This window comes from Bombus bifarius, unplaced genomic scaffold, assembly GCF_011952205.1.
Source record: "Bombus bifarius isolate JDL3187 unplaced genomic scaffold, Bbif_JDL3187 scf7180000010271, whole genome shotgun sequence".
Lineage (NCBI taxonomy): Eukaryota > Metazoa > Arthropoda > Insecta > Hymenoptera > Apidae > Bombus > Bombus bifarius.
The window spans coordinates 3,702,930-3,722,561 of record NW_022885586.1 but is presented as its reverse complement, the minus strand read 5'-3'; the positions used below and the strand labels follow the sequence as shown (position 1 = coordinate 3,722,561).

Here is a 19,632-nt window from a genome sequence, read left to right as displayed (position 1 = left end):
AACGAACGAAACAATTTCTAACTCACGGACAACTCGGTGTATCCTCGCTAAACGCAAACTGCTTGACGTTACGAGTTGTTCTAATAAATTACGCGTATTGACGTTCCAAGACATTAAGGAAACGGCTGTTCGTTGGATGAAATATTTCGGTCTACTGCCACAGGTTTGCCTACGATGTTATTGATACCACCGGCAGTGCAGCTGTAGTTCCTCGGGTGTCTGGTAATTTATTGCCGATACCTTCTGCGTATATTGCATTTTTCTAACATCCAGCGTAACGATATGGAAATTGAAAAAAGCAACAATATTTCAAAGCGAGTGCGGAAGCCAGAAGAAGAAAAAAAAATGAAATCATCACCGTAAAAGTGTCTAGAATTGCGTCGTTCAATTATCGCGAGGATAACGACATATTTAAAATAAAAATGCAATCGCAGCATCAAGCTCTTAGCTCCTCGTCGTCGAGTTGTAACGTATATATACGACGATCGGAATATATCCTTCTAATCCTGGTAGTATGAAAGAAACGTAAGGACTCACTTGGTGCGAGAGGCGTCGGGTAGGTCGCGTGATAGACGACACGCTGTGGATTCGAATGATTGTAGCCCGCCATTTCCGTGGCGCTCGTCAGAGCGACCGCTTCTTGGATCTTACCGATCGTGGCCGATCGTCATCGTCCTTGAACGTACGCGTAGCGCGATCGTTTTTGTGCTCTCGCAGGCATCCCCAGGCTCCTCGTGAATTTGGACGAGTGTGCGGCTGATATGGCGACTCGACAATGGTCGGTGTTCGCGATTCTAGATCGTGACAAGCTACGGCGGCACTCTTTTTGTCAGGAGAGCTTGCTGCCGGGTTCTAGGATGGAAACACGACTCGCTTGACGTTGTCCTCTACGTGAGGCTCGTGCACGTGGGTGGTGATTCCCCTTAGAACGGCAGGACATATCCCCCAAAGAATCGTGTACGCGAGCCAGGTTGTCCGTTTCAAATAATCCCTATCCTCGGTTCGAAAGTCAATTTAATTTCAGCCCGCTGATCGAAAAGAAATCAAGAGTCACAGAGAGACAATATTATTCACAACGAACGTCGTTGACTTTACTCGACGCGACGTACTCGGATTGATGGACGACACACGTGGAGGCGAACGCGTGGAAATGACACCGCGATAAAGATTTGAATCTTCGCCTTCTTCTCCTTGCTAATATAACTCTTAATTTTGTCTCTCCTTCTCTGTTTGTTTTAAATGCTTCTTCGTACTAGTATAAAAACCTGGAGCCCCATTGTATTCTATACTCGCGAATAACCCGGAACAATTCTTTCACAAACCTTCTTTCCTTTCTCTCCTTTTTCGTCCACCCTATCTCCTAGTTAGTTAGTTCTCTGTACCTCTTCGACCTTGCTTCCTTCTTCCTGCTAGAGTCCTCGCCTCTCAAATCAAACACACACTCGTCTCGTTCTCGTTCTTTCTCCAACTCTCCTTCCTCTTTCTTTTTTCTGTTGTGCGTTCCAGGAGCTCTTATTCTTCTTATATCCTAAGTTACAACACTGAACCTGTCCCTATCGGAGGGACAAAATAATGTAAGGGTCACACAGTACAGAGAGAACTTAAAAAGAGATTCGCCCGCAGCTGACGCGTTTTACGATCGCCTTTACCGCGTTCAATCCTTTGCTTCCTCCGTCGTTTCTCTTCCTTGCTTCCCTTTCTTCCTTCCTTCCTTCCTTCCTTCCTTCCTTCCTTCCTTCCTTCCTTTCCTTCCGCCCTTCTTTCCTCTCTATCACTCTTTCTATCTTTCTCGCACGCGCGCCTTTCTCCTGCCGATACCACCAGTGGTAGAGCTTCAGAAAATAGGCCTTCCTTCTATCTCCCTTTCTTTACTCCCTCGCTTATCCTCGCGTGTCCTCTCTCCTATTTCTTCTCCTTTTATCCTTCCTCTCTTTTTTTTGCGTTATAGGCTTCGTAACGATTCGCTTAAGGGCTGGAAATAGTTACTTTGTCGCTTGCGTTCCGCGTTCGCTTTGTTTGTTCTTTTGTTTTTACAGAGGTCTAAGAAATTTCTTTTTTAGAGTAGGTAAAGAGACTTTTAGGAGACGTGTGTATTTCGTGTTATTTAGTGTTATTTACAAATATGTATGTTTTTGTTTTGTTAATAAAATAGGTTCAAATTAGTCTTTGGCCCCGCGTGTCTGCTCCCGAGCGGCGGGAGCCGCAGAGTGAGCCAACCCGCGACTCTCGACCTCCGTCCATCGCCCCTCTTCTCGTCCTTCCACGACTGTCCCCTACCCCTTTCCTATTCCGCCATTTCATAGCATTCATTCCCCACCATCGAGACCAGTCCGACTATCCAGCCCCAGCCACAGCCCCTGTTCACCGAATCCCTTTTCCTTCTATCTACCTCGACCCCTCTTCAACCACCTCTCTTCAGCTGCACCTTCAATATCCAACCTCCCCACTTTACTCACATTGCCACTACCCCACTTACTTCACCCCACTATGTCACCCCCACCGCCGAACAGCCGCCCTCTTCTACGTGTTCCTGGCCGGCAAGGTGTGGGTGCACACCGAGCCAATTCCACGGAGAACTCGCCGATGCTACCCTCTGGAAAACTCCGACGGAGTTGTAAATTAAGGATTACCGAGAATGCAAATTAATGCCTAAGCGTACATTTCTCTACCTACTCCTACTGTTCTCGACGCAGGATCATCCTACACGCTGGAAACACAGAGTGTTGCTCCGTGTCGAGCCATGATAATCGATTGTTATCCAACCTCCTGCGGCATTTACAACGCCATGCAGGATAATTCCTATATGAGCGTTTAACGACTCCCTTTTCGTTCGTGCTTTTCCAGAAGGTGGAAGCTTTTTCCCTCGTCGGATTTACACGGCTTTGGCTTTTGCCCCGGGAACGCTCGAGAACCGCTCGCGGTGCAAGCTATCCCGGGATAGGGTGAAAAAGAAAAGAATGGACGGATACTCGCGGCTGCGAGAAGCAACTTTCCTATTTTCCTGCGTGTCTTTTTGTTTCTCTCGTTTCCTTCCTTTTTTCTTTTTAATTAGCCGAGCTAGTTTAACTGGGACAAGCGAGGAAACGCTTCGCCCAAATTCGACGATAAATCGGCTTTACGCCGTGGAAATCAAGAAGCGAGGGAAAAGAAGGAAAGGGAGGGATAAAAAAAAAGAGAAAGGAAAAGGAAAGAGGATAGTGCACGCTGTTTCCAGCGTGGTCTGCGAGAAATAGGCTAGGACAGAAGGGGCAGGACTTTAAAAATGCAAAATTGCAGTGATTCAGCATTTATCGAACACCTGACATTCTACCCACTGCCAATGGGGAAGTTTCCTCGAGCTGCCATCAATATTTGCGCTCGACGTAGGAACTTCCAAGCGAAGGCAAAAAGGGAGAAAAAGGTACGACTCCCAATCGAACGTGTTACCAGTTAACAAATCGAGAACAGTTGAAAATGAAAAAAGAGAAATGTAAAAGAACGAACCCTCGGGAGAGGGAAAAAAAAGAAGGGAGGAGAAAAATGTTGAGCAGATTTGCCCGTTTGGGCACATACAGACGCAGCTCCCTAATCTCTCCCCATCCCCCTTTACCAACCCCCTAAACTATATTCCACTCACAACCTACGACTCGTCGTAGGTTATAGCCAACTGCCTTCGCGCCTACACACGTATTTTCCACACGTACAATGACAGCCGTACCTTTGCAGAGACTTGCAAGCTAGGCTATATAGAGCTATAAGCAGGGCATGACACAGCATACATCGGATTCTCGCAGAAAGTTCGCGTCGAATTTTAATGGAAGTGCTGCCATCTCCTAGTGACCCCTCGCAAGTGGGCTTCCTATAGATATCGGCGAGAAAAAAGACAAAAAAAAAAAGAAAGAAGGGGCGAAAAGAGAGCAGACGAGAGACGGGGAAGGCTTGAAATCACTCGGGCGTCGGGCCCCAGTCCCTCTATCGCGAATCTGATTAATGGATGGATTCATGGGCACGAATTTATATGGATTTAAGCGGCACTTTCACGCACACAACTGCCGCCAAAACTGTGTACGTGTGAATTTACGTTTATAACCCGTTAGATCTGAATTAGGCTGTTGGAAACGTGTATGGTCTGTTTACACAGATACACGTGTGGAGCATGTGCAGTGGAGCACCGGATTGCTGGCACTCGCAACTCGCTCGAGTCGTACATTTTCTCGCATAAGCTCGTAATTTATCCAGAAACTGGTAATTGAGCGGATCTCGTAACGAGGGACATAACGAAATGAAATAAACCTGCGATATCTGCGGACAACTTCATCCTCGACCAACCCCGTTGCTCGCGGTGTCGTCTTATAAACAGACGTGTTTATTATTTTACGTTAAATCCACGGGCTTACGTTTTTCGTCCTCGATAACGATGTCACTCTGTTAATGGGATGAAAATGTTCTCCCTTTCGTCACATTCTTCTTTCTTCTTTCTTTCCACCTACTATCGAATGTTTCGTCACGCGATGAAACAACCCGGCGTGGATCTACACGTGCTCGAACTTTCGACCTATGTGTCTACGTGTCTGTATCACGTAGCGAGGAATAATGGGAAAGCAGGAGATCAAAGGAAATAGAAACGGTGGCTTATTTTTAGAGAAGCACGAGGCCAAAACTGGAACGCATAAGGTGCATGATTGCCGAGCTTGCGACCAACGTATGGCCAGGGATGATCGCTATTGTCTCCTACAGCTGGACCGCCAACTAATTTTTGGTATCGCGCCGAGTTTACTCGTATGATCCATAATTCCTGACTAGCCATCGAAATGGAACGTTACATATAACTGTATTCGTTTACGACAGATTTATCGTTTTGGCCATAGAAGAACGTGGAATAACCGCCGCTTTGAGAATTGCATTCACATTCCGATAGAGAAGGTGCTCTTCACGGAGAGAGAGCACACGGACAACGGTTATAAATCATCGAGTTTCCTAATAGCTTTCAGTAAAATAAATAAAAATAATTAAATCTGTTAGAAATCCACGGCATGGAGGTAACATTGCGAGGATCAATATATCGCACGAATTTTAAATTGCACGTCATTTAGGTCAGCACGCAAAGCTGAAAGGGCTAATAACCCAAAGGTCTCCTCGTGTGTTAAATGCGATATAAATAGAGCTGTCGCCCGCTCATCCCCCCGTCGCTGTGTGTAACGACCTTAAAGAATGAAAAAGTAATTTGAATTAAAAAGCATAATGCACCCCTATTATGAGTTTTTTCGCCAACGCTAAATTACCAAAATTCGATTAAAACCATTTCAGAAAATATACGACCGAAGGCATGTTTCATTTCATAATCGATGCAACCGATCGGCCACAAAAATCTCGATGCAGGTTGCACGAAGGCAAAAACGTTCCTGAAAGCAATCGAAGAACAGGACGAAAGAAGAAGATCGTAGAAAAGGAAAAGTTTGGATCCCCCGGAAGGAAGCAACCAAGAATACAAATGGAAACGAAGGAATAAGTTGAAAGATCAAGGTAACAATCGTGGAAAAATGGAGGAGAGCCGGGGGAAAATAAAAAAAAAATAGCAACGGGAGGAATTAGAAAAGAGGGTAGGAAAGAAAGAGAAAGGGGGTTCGGTCTCGTAGATTTCACAAGCGCAAACGGGGCAGGCGCGAGACGATCAATTACGTAACCCGATAAAAGTAGGTCACGTGTCAAAGTGCGGAGCCATCCCCAAGGTGTCCAACTTTTTGGTATAAGCTCGTAAATTACCAGTCAGCTAGCTGCTGCTACCCCCACGGCTTTAAATAGAACGTTGGCAGAGGCTCCTGTCCAACTATCTCTCCCTTTCCCCTCTCTTTCACCGACTGTGTTCCTCTCCCTCGGTCATCCTTCAATTCCATGCTTTCTCTTTTTCACTTCGCCTTACAGGCTCCCCTTCGTCCCTCGTGGCCTTTATCCCTCTTGTTCCTTTATCACGTAGATCGCCTCTCCGTTTCGTCGAACACGAGGCAAAGTTAGCCGGACACGTAAGTCGCCGGTCGTTAGTCGGCGACGACGATAGCTCTTCGAGCCACCAAGAGAAGGAAACAAGAGAAACGAGAGAAAGATTGGGAGAATGAGAGTCTTTGAGAATGAGTGAGAGAGGGAGGGGGGAGTGAGATAGAAGAGAGAAAGGGAGGGAGGGAGAAAGACAGAGGAGAAAGGAGAGGGAAAAAGAAAATTCCTGTGTACCTATTCCAGTGCAGGCCAAACAGAGATGGACAGAGAATAGAACGAGAACGTCTCTTTATGTGTGCAAGTATTCCCGTGCAGACCAGGCGAAGTGAAAGAGGGAGAGAGAGGGAAAAAGAGAGAGAGAGAGAGAACGTGACGGCAGGAAAGCTAAGACAATCAATAAGATCGCCGGGTCCGAAGGAGCTCGTGCTCGGATTCGTCGAGTTGCTTCGGTACTTCTTGCCAGGGACCACGAGACTCGCGTTTAACAACTAAGTCGTAGCCTATAGTCGTTAAACGCAACGTCCCGAATTAGGATCCCCTCGAGAAAATGAACGAGGGAGGAACGAAGACGGACAGCATGAGAAACAGCAAGGCAAAAAGGAAAACACGGAGGAAGACTAAAGGTACCGAGAGGATAGAGAATTGGAAAGGTCACCAGCGGGATTTCGTGGAAGAAAAGACGAATGGAAAAGATAGGCAAGAGACAGGCAGATGGAAAAGAAGGATTGGTACCTGCACCTCGAGGGGTCGATACCTACTCCAGTCAGCAGGATTCGGATAGGTCAGGATAGTCGGGGATAGGCTAGAAGAGACGTTGTATAAGGCATATATGTGTACAGGAGAGCCAACCAGCAACGCCTTGTTCGGGGGATGCATTCCGACGTTTGCACGAGGATAGTAATTTCTAGATACGAACCACTAAATTTCGACGATCAGACGTCGTCTACCAACAGAGAAATTACGATCCGAGATCCTCGCGATTGCCTGGCTAGTTCGACCTTCGAACACAGAAACGAAATCCCGGGGAAAATCGATAAAGGGGGAAGAAATAGTGGAAAGACCTTTTGCTCGAGGGAACAAAAATCGTAAGGTCGCCCTACCCCTACGTAAATGAAGCAAAAGTATGGAGAGGTGACAGAATCGCCGCTCTGGCGGATATTACCGGAACTACGAATTATCCCCAGCGGAGTTTACCCGCGAGAGTGCAGTTCTTTCGGGGGGGTTGTTTCAATGGAGGGTGGCAAACTCAAGTTCTACAATGTTCACACTGGACTGTGACACCAGTCGATAAGGAAGACAGCCTGTTTAGCAATGGTTTCCGGGAAGGAGATAGAATTCCTCGTAACAGAAATTGCATATAGTTGTTGGTTCGGGAAGACGATTAAAATCATAGTATAGAGCTGGCTGATTAGACTTAATGCGATCGCCTAAAGGTCTTATTTAAAATTCAAGCTTATATACCGCTTATTATACAACAGAATGTGTTCGATACGTTAGCGTAAGGCAAACAGTGGACACGTATGGAAGTCTGAATCTACTTTGCAGACGTAACTCGTCGATAGCCACTTTCGCTCGATAAAAATTTTCAAGGAAACTTACGCCTAAGCCACTTAGAAGAAAGTTTATGCCAGAGTCTAAAACTATAATGAAGCCGCGATTACATGGAAACTCGCGTCGATATCGACTTTCGTGGAACTGTTTCTATTTATTTCTCATTTATCTGGTTCTCTTTTCGCATCGAAAGCGAAAGAACGCTTTGTTTTATATTGGATATTTTACAAAAAGATCGCGACAACGGTATATATGCGCGACGTTGAAACGTTTCAAAAAAGCATCGAATCGTGAAATTCCAGCGAGTCGAGAAGAGGGTGGTTTCAAGATCGAAACGGTCGTCCTACTTTCAGTAAAAGCATTATACAGACCTACATACATGCGTGGATTCGAAGCAAAACATTTTTTCAACCACCCTATCCACCGCGCCGGCACCGTGTAACTAGAAAATGAAAATAGCTCCTCGTATATTTCATCGAGCCATCTAAACCTCTCTGATATTTTTCGCACCAGAAATATTTAAATTATTTCCCCTTACAGGATCGTAGCATGTTACTCGCGTTTTCCAACAATTTATATCCTGTTTATAGTTATCGTCTGTTACTAATCAGCCTGCTGACTCATGCACAAATACGCATCATGGAAAATATTTCGAGACGAATTGAACACGAGTACGTATATTTCTGTCACGCTACGTGTACATACTGTATTTCAACGACTGTGTGTAACTGGGACTGCATATGCATACCGCGTGCATATATTCAATTCTGGAAACGTGGAACAAGCAAGTCACTTCAGGGAGCGATAAAAAGGGGCAGCTTTTGACGACGAAAGAATGGAACACGTGACGTCGAAGTTCAGGATGAAAAAAAGAGAAGAGAAGAGAAGAGGAAGAAGGAGAGAGAAGAAAAATTATACGACCGTGATAGCGCGGCTCTCGTAAGTCGGATAAAAAAAAAAAGTTTCAAAGAGGTCTCGGAAATGGATCTTTTTTCCTCAAAAGTTTAACCAGATTCCTGCTCCGAGTAACTCAACCTTGGCGTAATAAAAACAGCAAGATCTTTGGTCTAAACTCCGCTTGAAATACGACCGAATCGTGAAATGAAAAAAAAAATAACATAACTTGCAATGTAATTAAATATCGTTTTATTTCCGCGAGCGCGCGAGATATTTTCAGACCTGACAAGTAGTTAAATATATGCATACAATTCGTTAGAGAACGACACACAAACACTTAACACGCTCCACCCCCCATTGTGATGTTAAAAATTCATTAAGACGAGGTTCGAGTAATTGTTTCTCTTCTGTCGTAGAAGTTAATATAAACTATGTATAATTCATGCGGGCTTAAATAGTTTTGATTCCGGGCGAAATTTGATCGATGAGCTTCGTTTAAAATTTAAATGCGGGTCTTAAAGGGGAAGAATTAAAGAGCGCGCTCGTCCTATGAAACTCGATGGTGTTCTGCACAAAATGCAGAATATTTTTCACCGTAACGTGTTCTCTTCGTTTATTGAAACGAGACGAGTAACCAAAGGAACGCTGAAATAATAAAGCGGTTCGTGGAAAAAATAGAGGCTCACACGCATCAAACGACGCATTCTTGGTACACAATGCTATTTTATAACGTTAACGTAATACATCTAACATTGTACTTCGTGTTCTGAAATGCATCAAACTTTCGCTTTGTTTTATCTCTTTAATTAATCTACCAATACATAAAGCGAGGCACATCGTCACGAGATCTCCAATTTGCTAGAAAACTTTTATTAGAGTGCTTTATCGTGTTGCAAAAAGCTGTGCCACGCTGGTAACATTCTTTTAGGCCATAGCGTTTCCTAATATCGGCAAAGAGAGCGGAAAAGAGTCGCGAACAGTCGTTCAAAGAATAATAAAACAAAAAATTATCGTTTCGCGAATACGTGTCTCCATTTATCGAACTTGTTCTCTCGCACAAAGAAACGGTTCGTTGAATGGAAACACTGTGCGTTCTATTTTCTCTCGAATCAACGCACTTTCGCTCGACTATTGCACATCGATCGACTATAACCAAAATCGCGATTACCTCGTAGCCTTTTCCATCAATCGACGAATAAAACGATTGATGGCACGAGCACCGTTCCAATAGCAAGCAGGAACATAAAGCCATAACTTCATAAACGTTTGTCATCGAGTGGAAACTGACGATCGTAACAGCATAGAATAGTAGCGATGAAATCGTTTCCTCCTTCAGTGCATAAACAGCAAAGTAAATTATTACCTTCTAAGAAGTATGGCCGATAGGGGAATAAATAATTCACGGGAAGATCGGCTGGTCTGTCAAAGGTAAAAGGAAGTAATGGCGGAAGTACTTACCGGAGATGGGATCCGCGCCATCGAGTTTCCTGTCTAAGGAGACGTTCTCGTGAGCGGCTTCCTTGCTCGTCCTTGGACGACATCCAGAGTTCGATTCACCGGTACCGATCCCTTCTTGGCTCTTGTGATCGTTCCTAAGATGATCGTTTCTCTCGTTCGCTTTGGAACCTCCGCTACCAACCACGACCTTTGTCGATGCTTTGCTACCGATTGCCCCGGAATTTCCATTCAGGTTCCCGTTAATGTTGATGTTGTTACCGTTCGTGGATGAATGATTGTCAGCCTGGTGAAAAATGTTCGATGTCTTCTGTGGAAGCTTGTTGTTACATCGCAAGAACTTTTCTAGTCATCACAATAAAACATTTACAAACCAACATATACTCGATGCAAAAAAAAAAAAAAGAAAGGAAGAACAAAATCCAGCTAATTCTAATACAGCTACGTGAGAAGAGATCGGCTTAGTTGCTTCGAGATTTCCGGTACAAGTTCCTATATACCTAGGTGAGGAACATTACCCGACAGGAAAATCCAAGTTGACTCGGTCCAACCATAAAACGAATTAATCGACTCACCGTGGTGGTCATGCAGGTCGAGGAGGATGAGCGCACGACGACGATACGATTCTGATTGTGATCATTGGAGGCAATCGTGGACACAGCAGCGTGATTGGCGAGCCCATGGGTCTCGTGAGCGTTATTGGATCCAGCATTGGAATTGGTGTTACTAGTAGCAACGTTACTACCGAGGGAAGTTTGTCTGATCACCAGAACACTGCCAGCCGGCTCCAATACCACTACTTGCCTCATCCTCACCGTCCTCTTTTAAGTCTTTCTTGCTGTTACTGACGAAGAAGGAGAACGTGCACAGGTTGCACGAAAGCTTCCTCGAAAGCGATCCTCCTTCTTCGGCTGATCCAAGTATCCGACGGGAAATGCGTTCTCCAGCCTCCACCCCTAGGTTCTTAAAGCTCCAGCGCGATTGCTACCACCTGCTCCTCCTGTACACACGTACACCAAGATACTCGATATTAAAGCTGTCGTCTTAAAGGATGATCCTACCTTCCATCCTATTCCATGTCACGGCCTTCTCACTCCCTTATGAACGTGTCATTCGAGCGTGCACCACCGTGGCTTCTTTCGCAAGGCAAATCGATGAGATTATTTCGCTAGCCGCCTCTATCTACCTTTGACGATCGCTTTTCACGCGCCGTTTTACTAAAGTATGAGTAGTAACGCTTAACGCGAGTACCAACGCTCGATTTTAAATCCCTTGCCTTCGACGAGTTGTAAACAGACGATGTTACGAACTCCAAGATTTTCATATGGATTTCCGTATCTACTCTATCTTTTCAGATGAACATTTCAAAATGTTTCTACGTATTGGAAATAGATTATGCTAATGTCAAAACTCTTACGTCGACGATTATTTTGTATTTCATCGATCAAAATGTACCAACGGCGGAGAATAGTAAAAATGCTGAGAGTAGGAAATATATTAATGGCCAGTTATCACGGCGGATTTCGTGGACTCGTGATAGATTGCTTGCAAAAATAAGAAATGAATATACACGAGCTCGAAGATTTGAAACCGTTCCAAATAACATCGCGATATTAAGTTCTTGGATCGGAAGCACGCGAGGGTGTTGCGTGTATCCAAAATCACGTCTGGAGAAACTATATCTTTCGAAATTCGTCTTCCTTTATACGAAGAATTTCATTTCTTTCGTTTATCGGATCGTGACCGATTCATTTACTGCTATTCCGTTCTACATTCTTGAATAATCATACGACCAGGTATAGATCTATACGGATCCGTGTAAGTACCGACAATTCTATTTTTTTACGATTTCATAGCTAGCTGGCTTTGCAAAGTTGATTCTAGTTGGCAGCCATTATCGTACGTACGATTCTTGGCAGCCATTATCATAGATTTAGCCAGTAAAATTGAGTCAAAGTCTTCCGAAAAACGAATTCCATCATAGAGATGAGAGACTTGAAATTATTTGAATAGGGGTAGAAACGTTGCCAGTTTTTTGATGAAATCCGAAACACAACATCCTCCAACTGATTGCCTTTCTTCCATAGCTATTCGTGTATTCTGACTAGAATTAAATATCGAATTCCAATTTTTAACAGACCTCTCAAATTCAAATTTAAATTTTTAACAGTCCTTTCGGTTGATATATTCAATTCACATGCGAATTTTCAAATTTGCGACAATTTTTTCCAATTTTTCAAGGATACAAGCGTCCAAAGGTTGTCGCTCGAGCTCACCGAACTTTGAATTTTTCACAAATTTTCCTATATGATCGTATATTTTTTTAACATCACAAATACAACCATGTAAATAAAAATGACAGCTATGTTAATGTCCTACGATTAAAAGCACGCGACTTCGCCTGTTTAGCATTGCACGACTGTGACAACATGTTCGAGTGTCCTACATTTGTAGATTCACCGATCGATAGTGAGCTTTGTGTGTTTCGTATTCTAACCCGAACATCCCCTAATAACAACGATTAGCTCGAACATACTTCCGATTGTTTCGTCGAGGGATAGTCGATAAGAAGTTTCGAAATCTCTGTGCACTTCCTGTCGATGGAACATCGGTCCCCTTAAACGAGAATCCAGGGAAAAAGACGATAATTCACAAAGGATCCCCATCTACTCGGAATTTCGTCATCCTCCACGCCCTTTCAGCTCGTCCTCATCCCCTGGTACACTTTGACTTTGCCACTCGCCTCGACGACAGTTACTCTCCCTTTGACGAAAACAAACTTAATTTCCGGCCTGCAGTAACATTCGCGAAAATCGATTTCCACGTTCGAATCGTAGCTAAACGCTTCTACAATTCCACGATACTTTGTACGTTACTTAGATCCGTGGAATTAAGGTGGAATCGAACGAAAATTAACTATAGACGGTAATCACCGGTTCGCGAGCTAAACTATGTACGAAACAATGCGAGATCCGATCGTACTCTCAGCGAAATTTCCCTTCTCACTCGAAAGTCCATAACGACTAAGTACTTACTCGAGAGAAGAGACTTGTCTACTCGGAATTTCATCATTCTCCACGCCCTTCCGACCTCTTATCCTCCCTCCAAGCTTGCTCACTCTCTATCTTTACTGCACTTCAGAGTTTGGGATTCACCTTGAAGACAGTTACCCTCTCGCCTTCCGCTTTGAGAGCAGAGACCTAATTCTCCAACGCATTTCAACCCTCATAAAATACGATATCACGGGAGAACGTTACTACTACGTATAACGTACGTTCAAGTTATTGCCCCTTGATTAGATGGCACGAGATTTTCTATTCACGATGTATATTAGTAAAATATCGCTCTCGTAACTTGTACGATGAAAGAAATTGTCAGTGAATATGGAAAGTTATGACGGAAAGCAGAGTAACGACACGAACTCGCTTATCCTGCTGTTTGTTTGATCGCAAATTAACCAATTTAATGGCTGATCAAGCGCCAATAATCCCCTAACAAAAGACGTTCCAATCTTCTAGGACAGGCACGTGGCTCACAAAGGAATACAATGTACATGGAATTTCGTCATGGCTTCTCGATCGTTCAACCATTCTCCACGCCCTTCCGGCCTGTTACGCCCTTCTCCTCTAGACCTCTTTGCCCTCTTAATATCTCACTCACTCGCTTTAACTCTGCGATTCGCCTTGAAGCCAACCACCCTTCCTTTGAGACGCAATGACCCAGTTTCCTTCTCCCCATGAATCGAGAAATTCAAGGCATGAATTTTGAAAAAAGGCGGCTACGATACCTTGTAACCGGTTTACGAGCACTTCTCCGGATATCGCTACAACTTTTGAATAACATATGAAATCGGCAACGATACCTGTTTCCTAGCTGATCAACGACGAATTGAGAATTCTGCACATTGCGTTGTACAATGGTAGGACTCTTCGATTTCAAGTTGAAAGCTTGGACGCGAAACTGTGCGAAAACCGACGGAGGCCTTGAATCGATGAAACAATGTTCGTGTGAGAATCTTTTTTTTTCTTTTTTCTTATGACGTACGTGTCTTAAATGGACATGGTTTCGAGGCAGTCATCGGAAAGCTTTAATTAGCCAGGTTATGCAACGCTATTTACGAGTCCAGCTAAACAAGATATATCTTCGCACGCAAATGTGGCGTTACAAACACCTGAAACACTTTTGTAGTATGCGCGGAATGCCGATCAATTGCACGTGTCGCGTGTCAGTTAATATAACAGCTGACGAGTTTGTGTATCGAGAGCACGGCTAACAAACTGAACAGGATAATTTTCGTGAAATTGCCGAGTGCGTTACGAGCGCGACGCCGTTACACAGGTGGCATCGTAAGGTATAAAAAGCCGTGATCGAGTTAGAGCTTCATGGAATCTCGTACGTACATACGTGGAAATCGGCAACGCTTATTTTTCTACGTGGAAAACCAATCAGCCTGCACGCGGTACGCGAAATTACCAACAAAGTGCGTTTCTTTGCTTTCGGGATGCGTCGTTCGGTTTTATATTCCTTCTGTTATTTATTTATACCACCTTCGAGAGTAACCGACCTAGTTCTCCATCCACATGAACACACAACCTACAGAACGCAAGTGAATTTTGGAAAAGGACTCTGTGGCCCATCTGTTTCTACAAAGAATTCTATTCTCGGTTGCCTTGAATATATATGATATATTCTTCTGCGAATCTACCTAAAGTACAAAGAAGTTACAGGCTGATTACAAAAATTGTATCAATGAAACGATCGCTATAAATAAATTGAATTTATATTTCAAAAAAAAAAAAAAAGAAACCGAGAACTTCGGAATTTCCTTTGTACACGATATTCGAGCGAATCGGTTTTTCTTTACCACGGTAATCAGACATTTTCTCTACGTAACGCAATTAAAAATATGCATCGTTAAATTAGTGCTCTGGGTACACGTTGATTCAGCTCGTTAAAGGCAACGCAATTTACGTATATTAGTTCCGTGCAAGCAAAGTAACGTTAGTGGTGCAAAAACGCTCGCTGTTTTTGCGGTGTTTTCCTAAACAAGCAGCATCTCTAGACAAAGTTCATGCAAAAGAGCGAAGCATTTTAGTCGGTGCAAGTTTGTTTGCTTCAAGTTTGCCATGATGCTCTGCCACACACTTCAGTTTGTCCAACATTAATATCCTGTACAAATGCATACAACATCGCGACCATCTCTGACGCTTTTCAGTCCAAAGATTTATTACTATTACCAGATAAATGCTACAACTTCCTAAATTTGTTAGTCCGTAATTACAGGCTGATTTGCCAAACAACTACTTTCTCGTCGTAAATTTTCGCGCATCACTCGATCTCGTCTATACAGTACGTCGTTTCAATAATCGTCATACGATAGGCAAACGGGTGATTCTACGTGAACAGAAAATAAATTGAAAATATAGAACGACGTTCTTTCATACGTCACTGTTTCTCCGATAAAGCTAAATTTGCAAACTTATTTAGTATATGGGAATTTAGCTAATTACCGACTATCTACGAGCAAATAACAAGTAGAAGGTTATTCTACGTGTAAAAATAAAGAAAAATGTGAGATAATATTTTTCTGTTTAAAATTTGGTTAAAAATAAAAAAAAAAATAGAGTTTAAATACATTTTAATTAAGAATTTTCCTGGCACACGTGTACTTGAAATTTCCAAGCTTCATTTTCTCAGAAGACACGCTCTGAACAAATTTCATTCTACATTTTCAACTCGTTTTCACAGTAGAATAACTTCCTACCGATTACTCACTTCTGTTCAGTTCGAAATTGCTCTAGTTCCGATATAGTTGACAAATTTTCAAACTCGATTTTCTCGAAAACGAAACGTCATGCCAAATAGTTCGTCGTACATTTTCCACTTGTTCCTTCACGTACGATCGATCCCTCGCTGATTGCTAAGACACCTTGTATAAAACTGCACGCAGCACCAACACGAATCACAGTTTAGATTTCAAACTTGACAAGAACAAGAGGAAATAAAAGGCAAGAGATCCAAAAGTACGATAACAGACATATGCGCGTACCCTTCGAGAAGAATTCGTAGAAACAGAATTCCCTTTTTCAAAGTTGACGACAACTTTGGTGAGTAATATTTTCAAGAGCAAGGTGAATCGTTCACCGGCTCGACCTCGTCTGGCTGAGAGATAGGAAGGCGGCGAGACAGCCAGTTGAGAAAGTGAAGGAAGTCGTGCCGAATCATGTACAGATTGTCAACAAGTACACACGTTGAAAATCGTGCCGACAACGTAAATGGTAGTTGAGAAAATTGATCGAGTTAGTTGGGCATTACCCGTACCAAGTGTATTGTGAACGGCAGTAAATAAAAATCCGCAGAAGGTCTCCAAGTGCAACTTTTGGGAAGAAAATGTCAAGATTACGAGCAACGACAAATATGTTTGCGTCGAAAATAGAAATTTTCAAAGATTCGTCGAATATGACCTAGAAATAAATCTCTTCGATGCTTCGTGGTTTTTATCCAAAAAGATTGAGATTGCTATCCTGTACATATCATCGTCCACAGGTATTTAGGACACGTGATGCAATTCGGTCAAAAGGCTGAAATTTTCCGTACATTTTCCAAATTATGAGACGATAATAAAAGTAGGTTTCTCCGTTGTTAATTCTAAATTGCAATCAAATATTCTGTTAAATGGAAACTGAAACAGGAAATATGCGTGTATCATTCAAGTTCCATATTTATCCGTAACAAATGGCTAAGACTTCATAAAATCTACACGTTCTACAAACACACGTTATAATCGCTCTAACATTCCGTGTCTCTTAAAACAAATGTCGCGGCAAGATCAATTGTCAATTGTCATCCACCTTCGTTGCTAATTGAGTTTACAAGTGCAACCATATAACGATAGTAACGTTAATTGGCCATTCATAACGTTGTAATGGTACATTAACGATGATCGTATTAAGAGTGAAAATCGTGCGGAAACCCAACGATTATGGGGGAACGAGAAAACGCGAATGACCTCGCACGTTTCTATTTAACACAACGCAAAAATAGATCGACCTTTTCCAACAACATCATTTCCCACAATTTACTATTAACGTATTTAATCACGTTACATCGTTCGTGATGACCTTTTTGTGCAAATCATTGCCCCGTGCACCGAGAAAATAACCCGAACGCTATTTATATTCGATATATGCCAAACGTTTTCATGTCATTTCGATAAAATAAACGTTATTGCGAATCGAAACAAACAGAAAGCGCGTGCTGAAAGGCATCTACTTCGATGGGACGAAGCAGATGCGTTTCTATATACGCCATTCACAATGTTCCAATGTGTCTTTCTCGCCACGAAAGGCGTCAGGATACAGTATACCATATATGTTGCACAATGACGTAGGAAATGATAACGGATATGCGCGTTTCCGTATCGAGCGATACAAAAGTTGCATTAATGTTTCTTAACGAAAAGAAAATAGAGAAGAGATCATTATTTTTTATATTCTGCAACGACTGTATAGCGATTAGAATATACACAACATTAATTCATCCTCTGATTATTCTGCTTCAACGGCACGTGATTAGCAACGCATCTATCCTTGTCATTGATCCAACATACGTGTACGGTAGAGTCGTGGATTTTAGCGATAATATCAAACAACCTGGCTATCCGGATATAAAGAGGTACACAATGGAAAAAAAAGTATGTTATCGAAAACCTAGCGTTCTCTGACCGATATAAATGACTATGTCGGTGGCCAAGAGATAAAGATAATTCAAGATAAAATTGTTTCGGCATGTGGTTAAATGGAATGTTAATCTTTACTGGTCTTTGAACTATTCCGTACTCTTTACACATCACATAGCTACCTTGCTTATCAAGCCAATTGTTCCTGATATATCTCTGAAGCAATTAAACTAGCACACTTAAAGCCAAAGAACACATAGTGAATTTTTAGACTAGAACGTAAATAAAATGGTATTTCATTATCACCGTATGAAAGACCTTGGGCATAAAACCAGTTGACAAACATTCGTGATATACAAACAGAAAATGACGTCACACAGCCGATTTATCTCTCGTAAATTAAGAAAATAACGCCACGTAACGTGCAAAACGCTAACTCTAAGAACGATCAAATCTGATATTCCTTTAGGCGCTACGCCGACCTAATTTCATTGAACAAAAGATATTGATACCTGGGAGAACACTAAAAATATAATACGCTTTGTCTGGAACTGTAAAAAAGAAAGGAAACTCGAGCACAAAACCAAGGCGAACTACGATAGCTCGTTATAGCAACTATCGACCAATTATCGATCATCAAATAATGGGATATGGCATTGAAGATTACAGAAATCTATTGGTACGTCGTTCAAATATACTACTCAGAGGCGAAAGTGTATTTCCCACGCCATAGCTCGATTGGATTTATCGATTTAATCAGGTCTAATCTCGCTGATGATTGAAGTGAGCCTGAGCGTGAAACTTTGTGTCTTTAACATACTACACAACAGGTATCCCCCGTATGTGAATGCACCGACAGTTCTATTATTATCGTTGCACGTGCCGCTCTATCGGCAGATAACCGCTATATACGTTCGATAGTCGCTTCATACATAATGGACTATCACATTTATTTACTTTTTAATGCTACACATGTGTAGCCAACACTCGTCGTAATTTATATGAGAGGAGCACGCGTCCAGGTGTTATGTAGTCGCGCTGTATAATCTTGGTATTGTGTACAATTTCTAAGCGTCCCACACAGTGCCCGACGTGATACCGGTTATGTGTTAGACTCAACAAGTCCAAAGAAGTCTGTGTCTACTTTTACTTGCATTACCCGTGCCAACGAATCCTATATATATCTTATATATATGCTATATATATCCTATGTATATATATATATATATATATATATATATAATTGTATGGATATATATATATACAATTGTTGTTATCTAAAATGTAGGGAAAAAAGGAATATAAATAGTATAATTAAGCAATATAAATACCGAAATATAAATGACTCAGTCAAGTAAACAGTTAGTTATTTACAATAATTTAGAGACTGATTCAACATCGAATACAAATACTCAAATAACTCACGAAACAGGTGTACGCCTAACATACTATATATTCTCCAGCTATATATACAAAGGAAAACAACAATACTCGAACGATTCATCGTGGAAAATTGTAATGAAATCGTGACGTTAGGTATGATAGATAAATGTGAATACCGATAGTTTTCGCTTCCCCTTTAGAATATTTAGTCGTTCCTTTATCGCGCGATGTGTGCATAAAGCACAAGGTTTCCTTAAACAGAAGATTACAACTTGGCTTCTAAGTATACTTTGAATCGACCAGGTTTTCACCTCTAAGGCACCACTGTCTGTTTTGCCTTTCAATAGCCTCCGCTCAAATTTAAAATTTCAATCGTCCCACTGGCCGAATATCGATTATCGTTTCCGATGTAGCACGATAAGATGAATGATATGGTGATGACGAAAAAAACAGTGGAGTAGTAAGAGACGTTGTTGGTTTAATAATTAACGATTCGACGCAGAATAAAGCCGTAAAGGTGACTCGTATCCGTTACGATAAAATTGTAGCTGGTAGAACCACAAGTGGCAGGAAACACATATAACAACGTTCTTGATAACAGCTGATTACGATGAGCTCGCCCAGATACAATGGTCCAATGGTTAATGAAACCACGTTGTACGCTAACATTTCGATATATGACGGATTATTGTACGCTT

General features: G+C 42.3%; 1 protein-coding gene across 6 annotated transcripts in view; it reads right to left on the bottom strand.

Moving 5' to 3' along the window:
* The window catches only part of LOC117216569 (calmodulin-binding transcription activator 2), a 40,471-nt gene that overhangs the window by 19,960 nt on the left and 879 nt on the right, over nucleotides 1-19,632 (bottom strand). For 5 of the 6 annotated variants that reach the window (XM_033463363.1, XM_033463362.1, XM_033463364.1 and 2 more), the window contains 2 exons: nucleotides 10,449-10,873; nucleotides 9,877-10,159 (listed from right to left, as the gene is read on the bottom strand). In XM_033463363.1, coding sequence (XP_033319254.1) covers nucleotides 9,877-10,159; nucleotides 10,449-10,682 — 517 coding nt within the window. In that variant the 5' untranslated portion in view covers nucleotides 10,683-10,873. Of the gene's footprint in view, nucleotides 1-537; nucleotides 2,231-9,876; nucleotides 10,160-10,448; nucleotides 10,874-19,632 lie in introns of those variants that run through there. The other variant, XM_033463367.1, reaches the window with a different exon arrangement.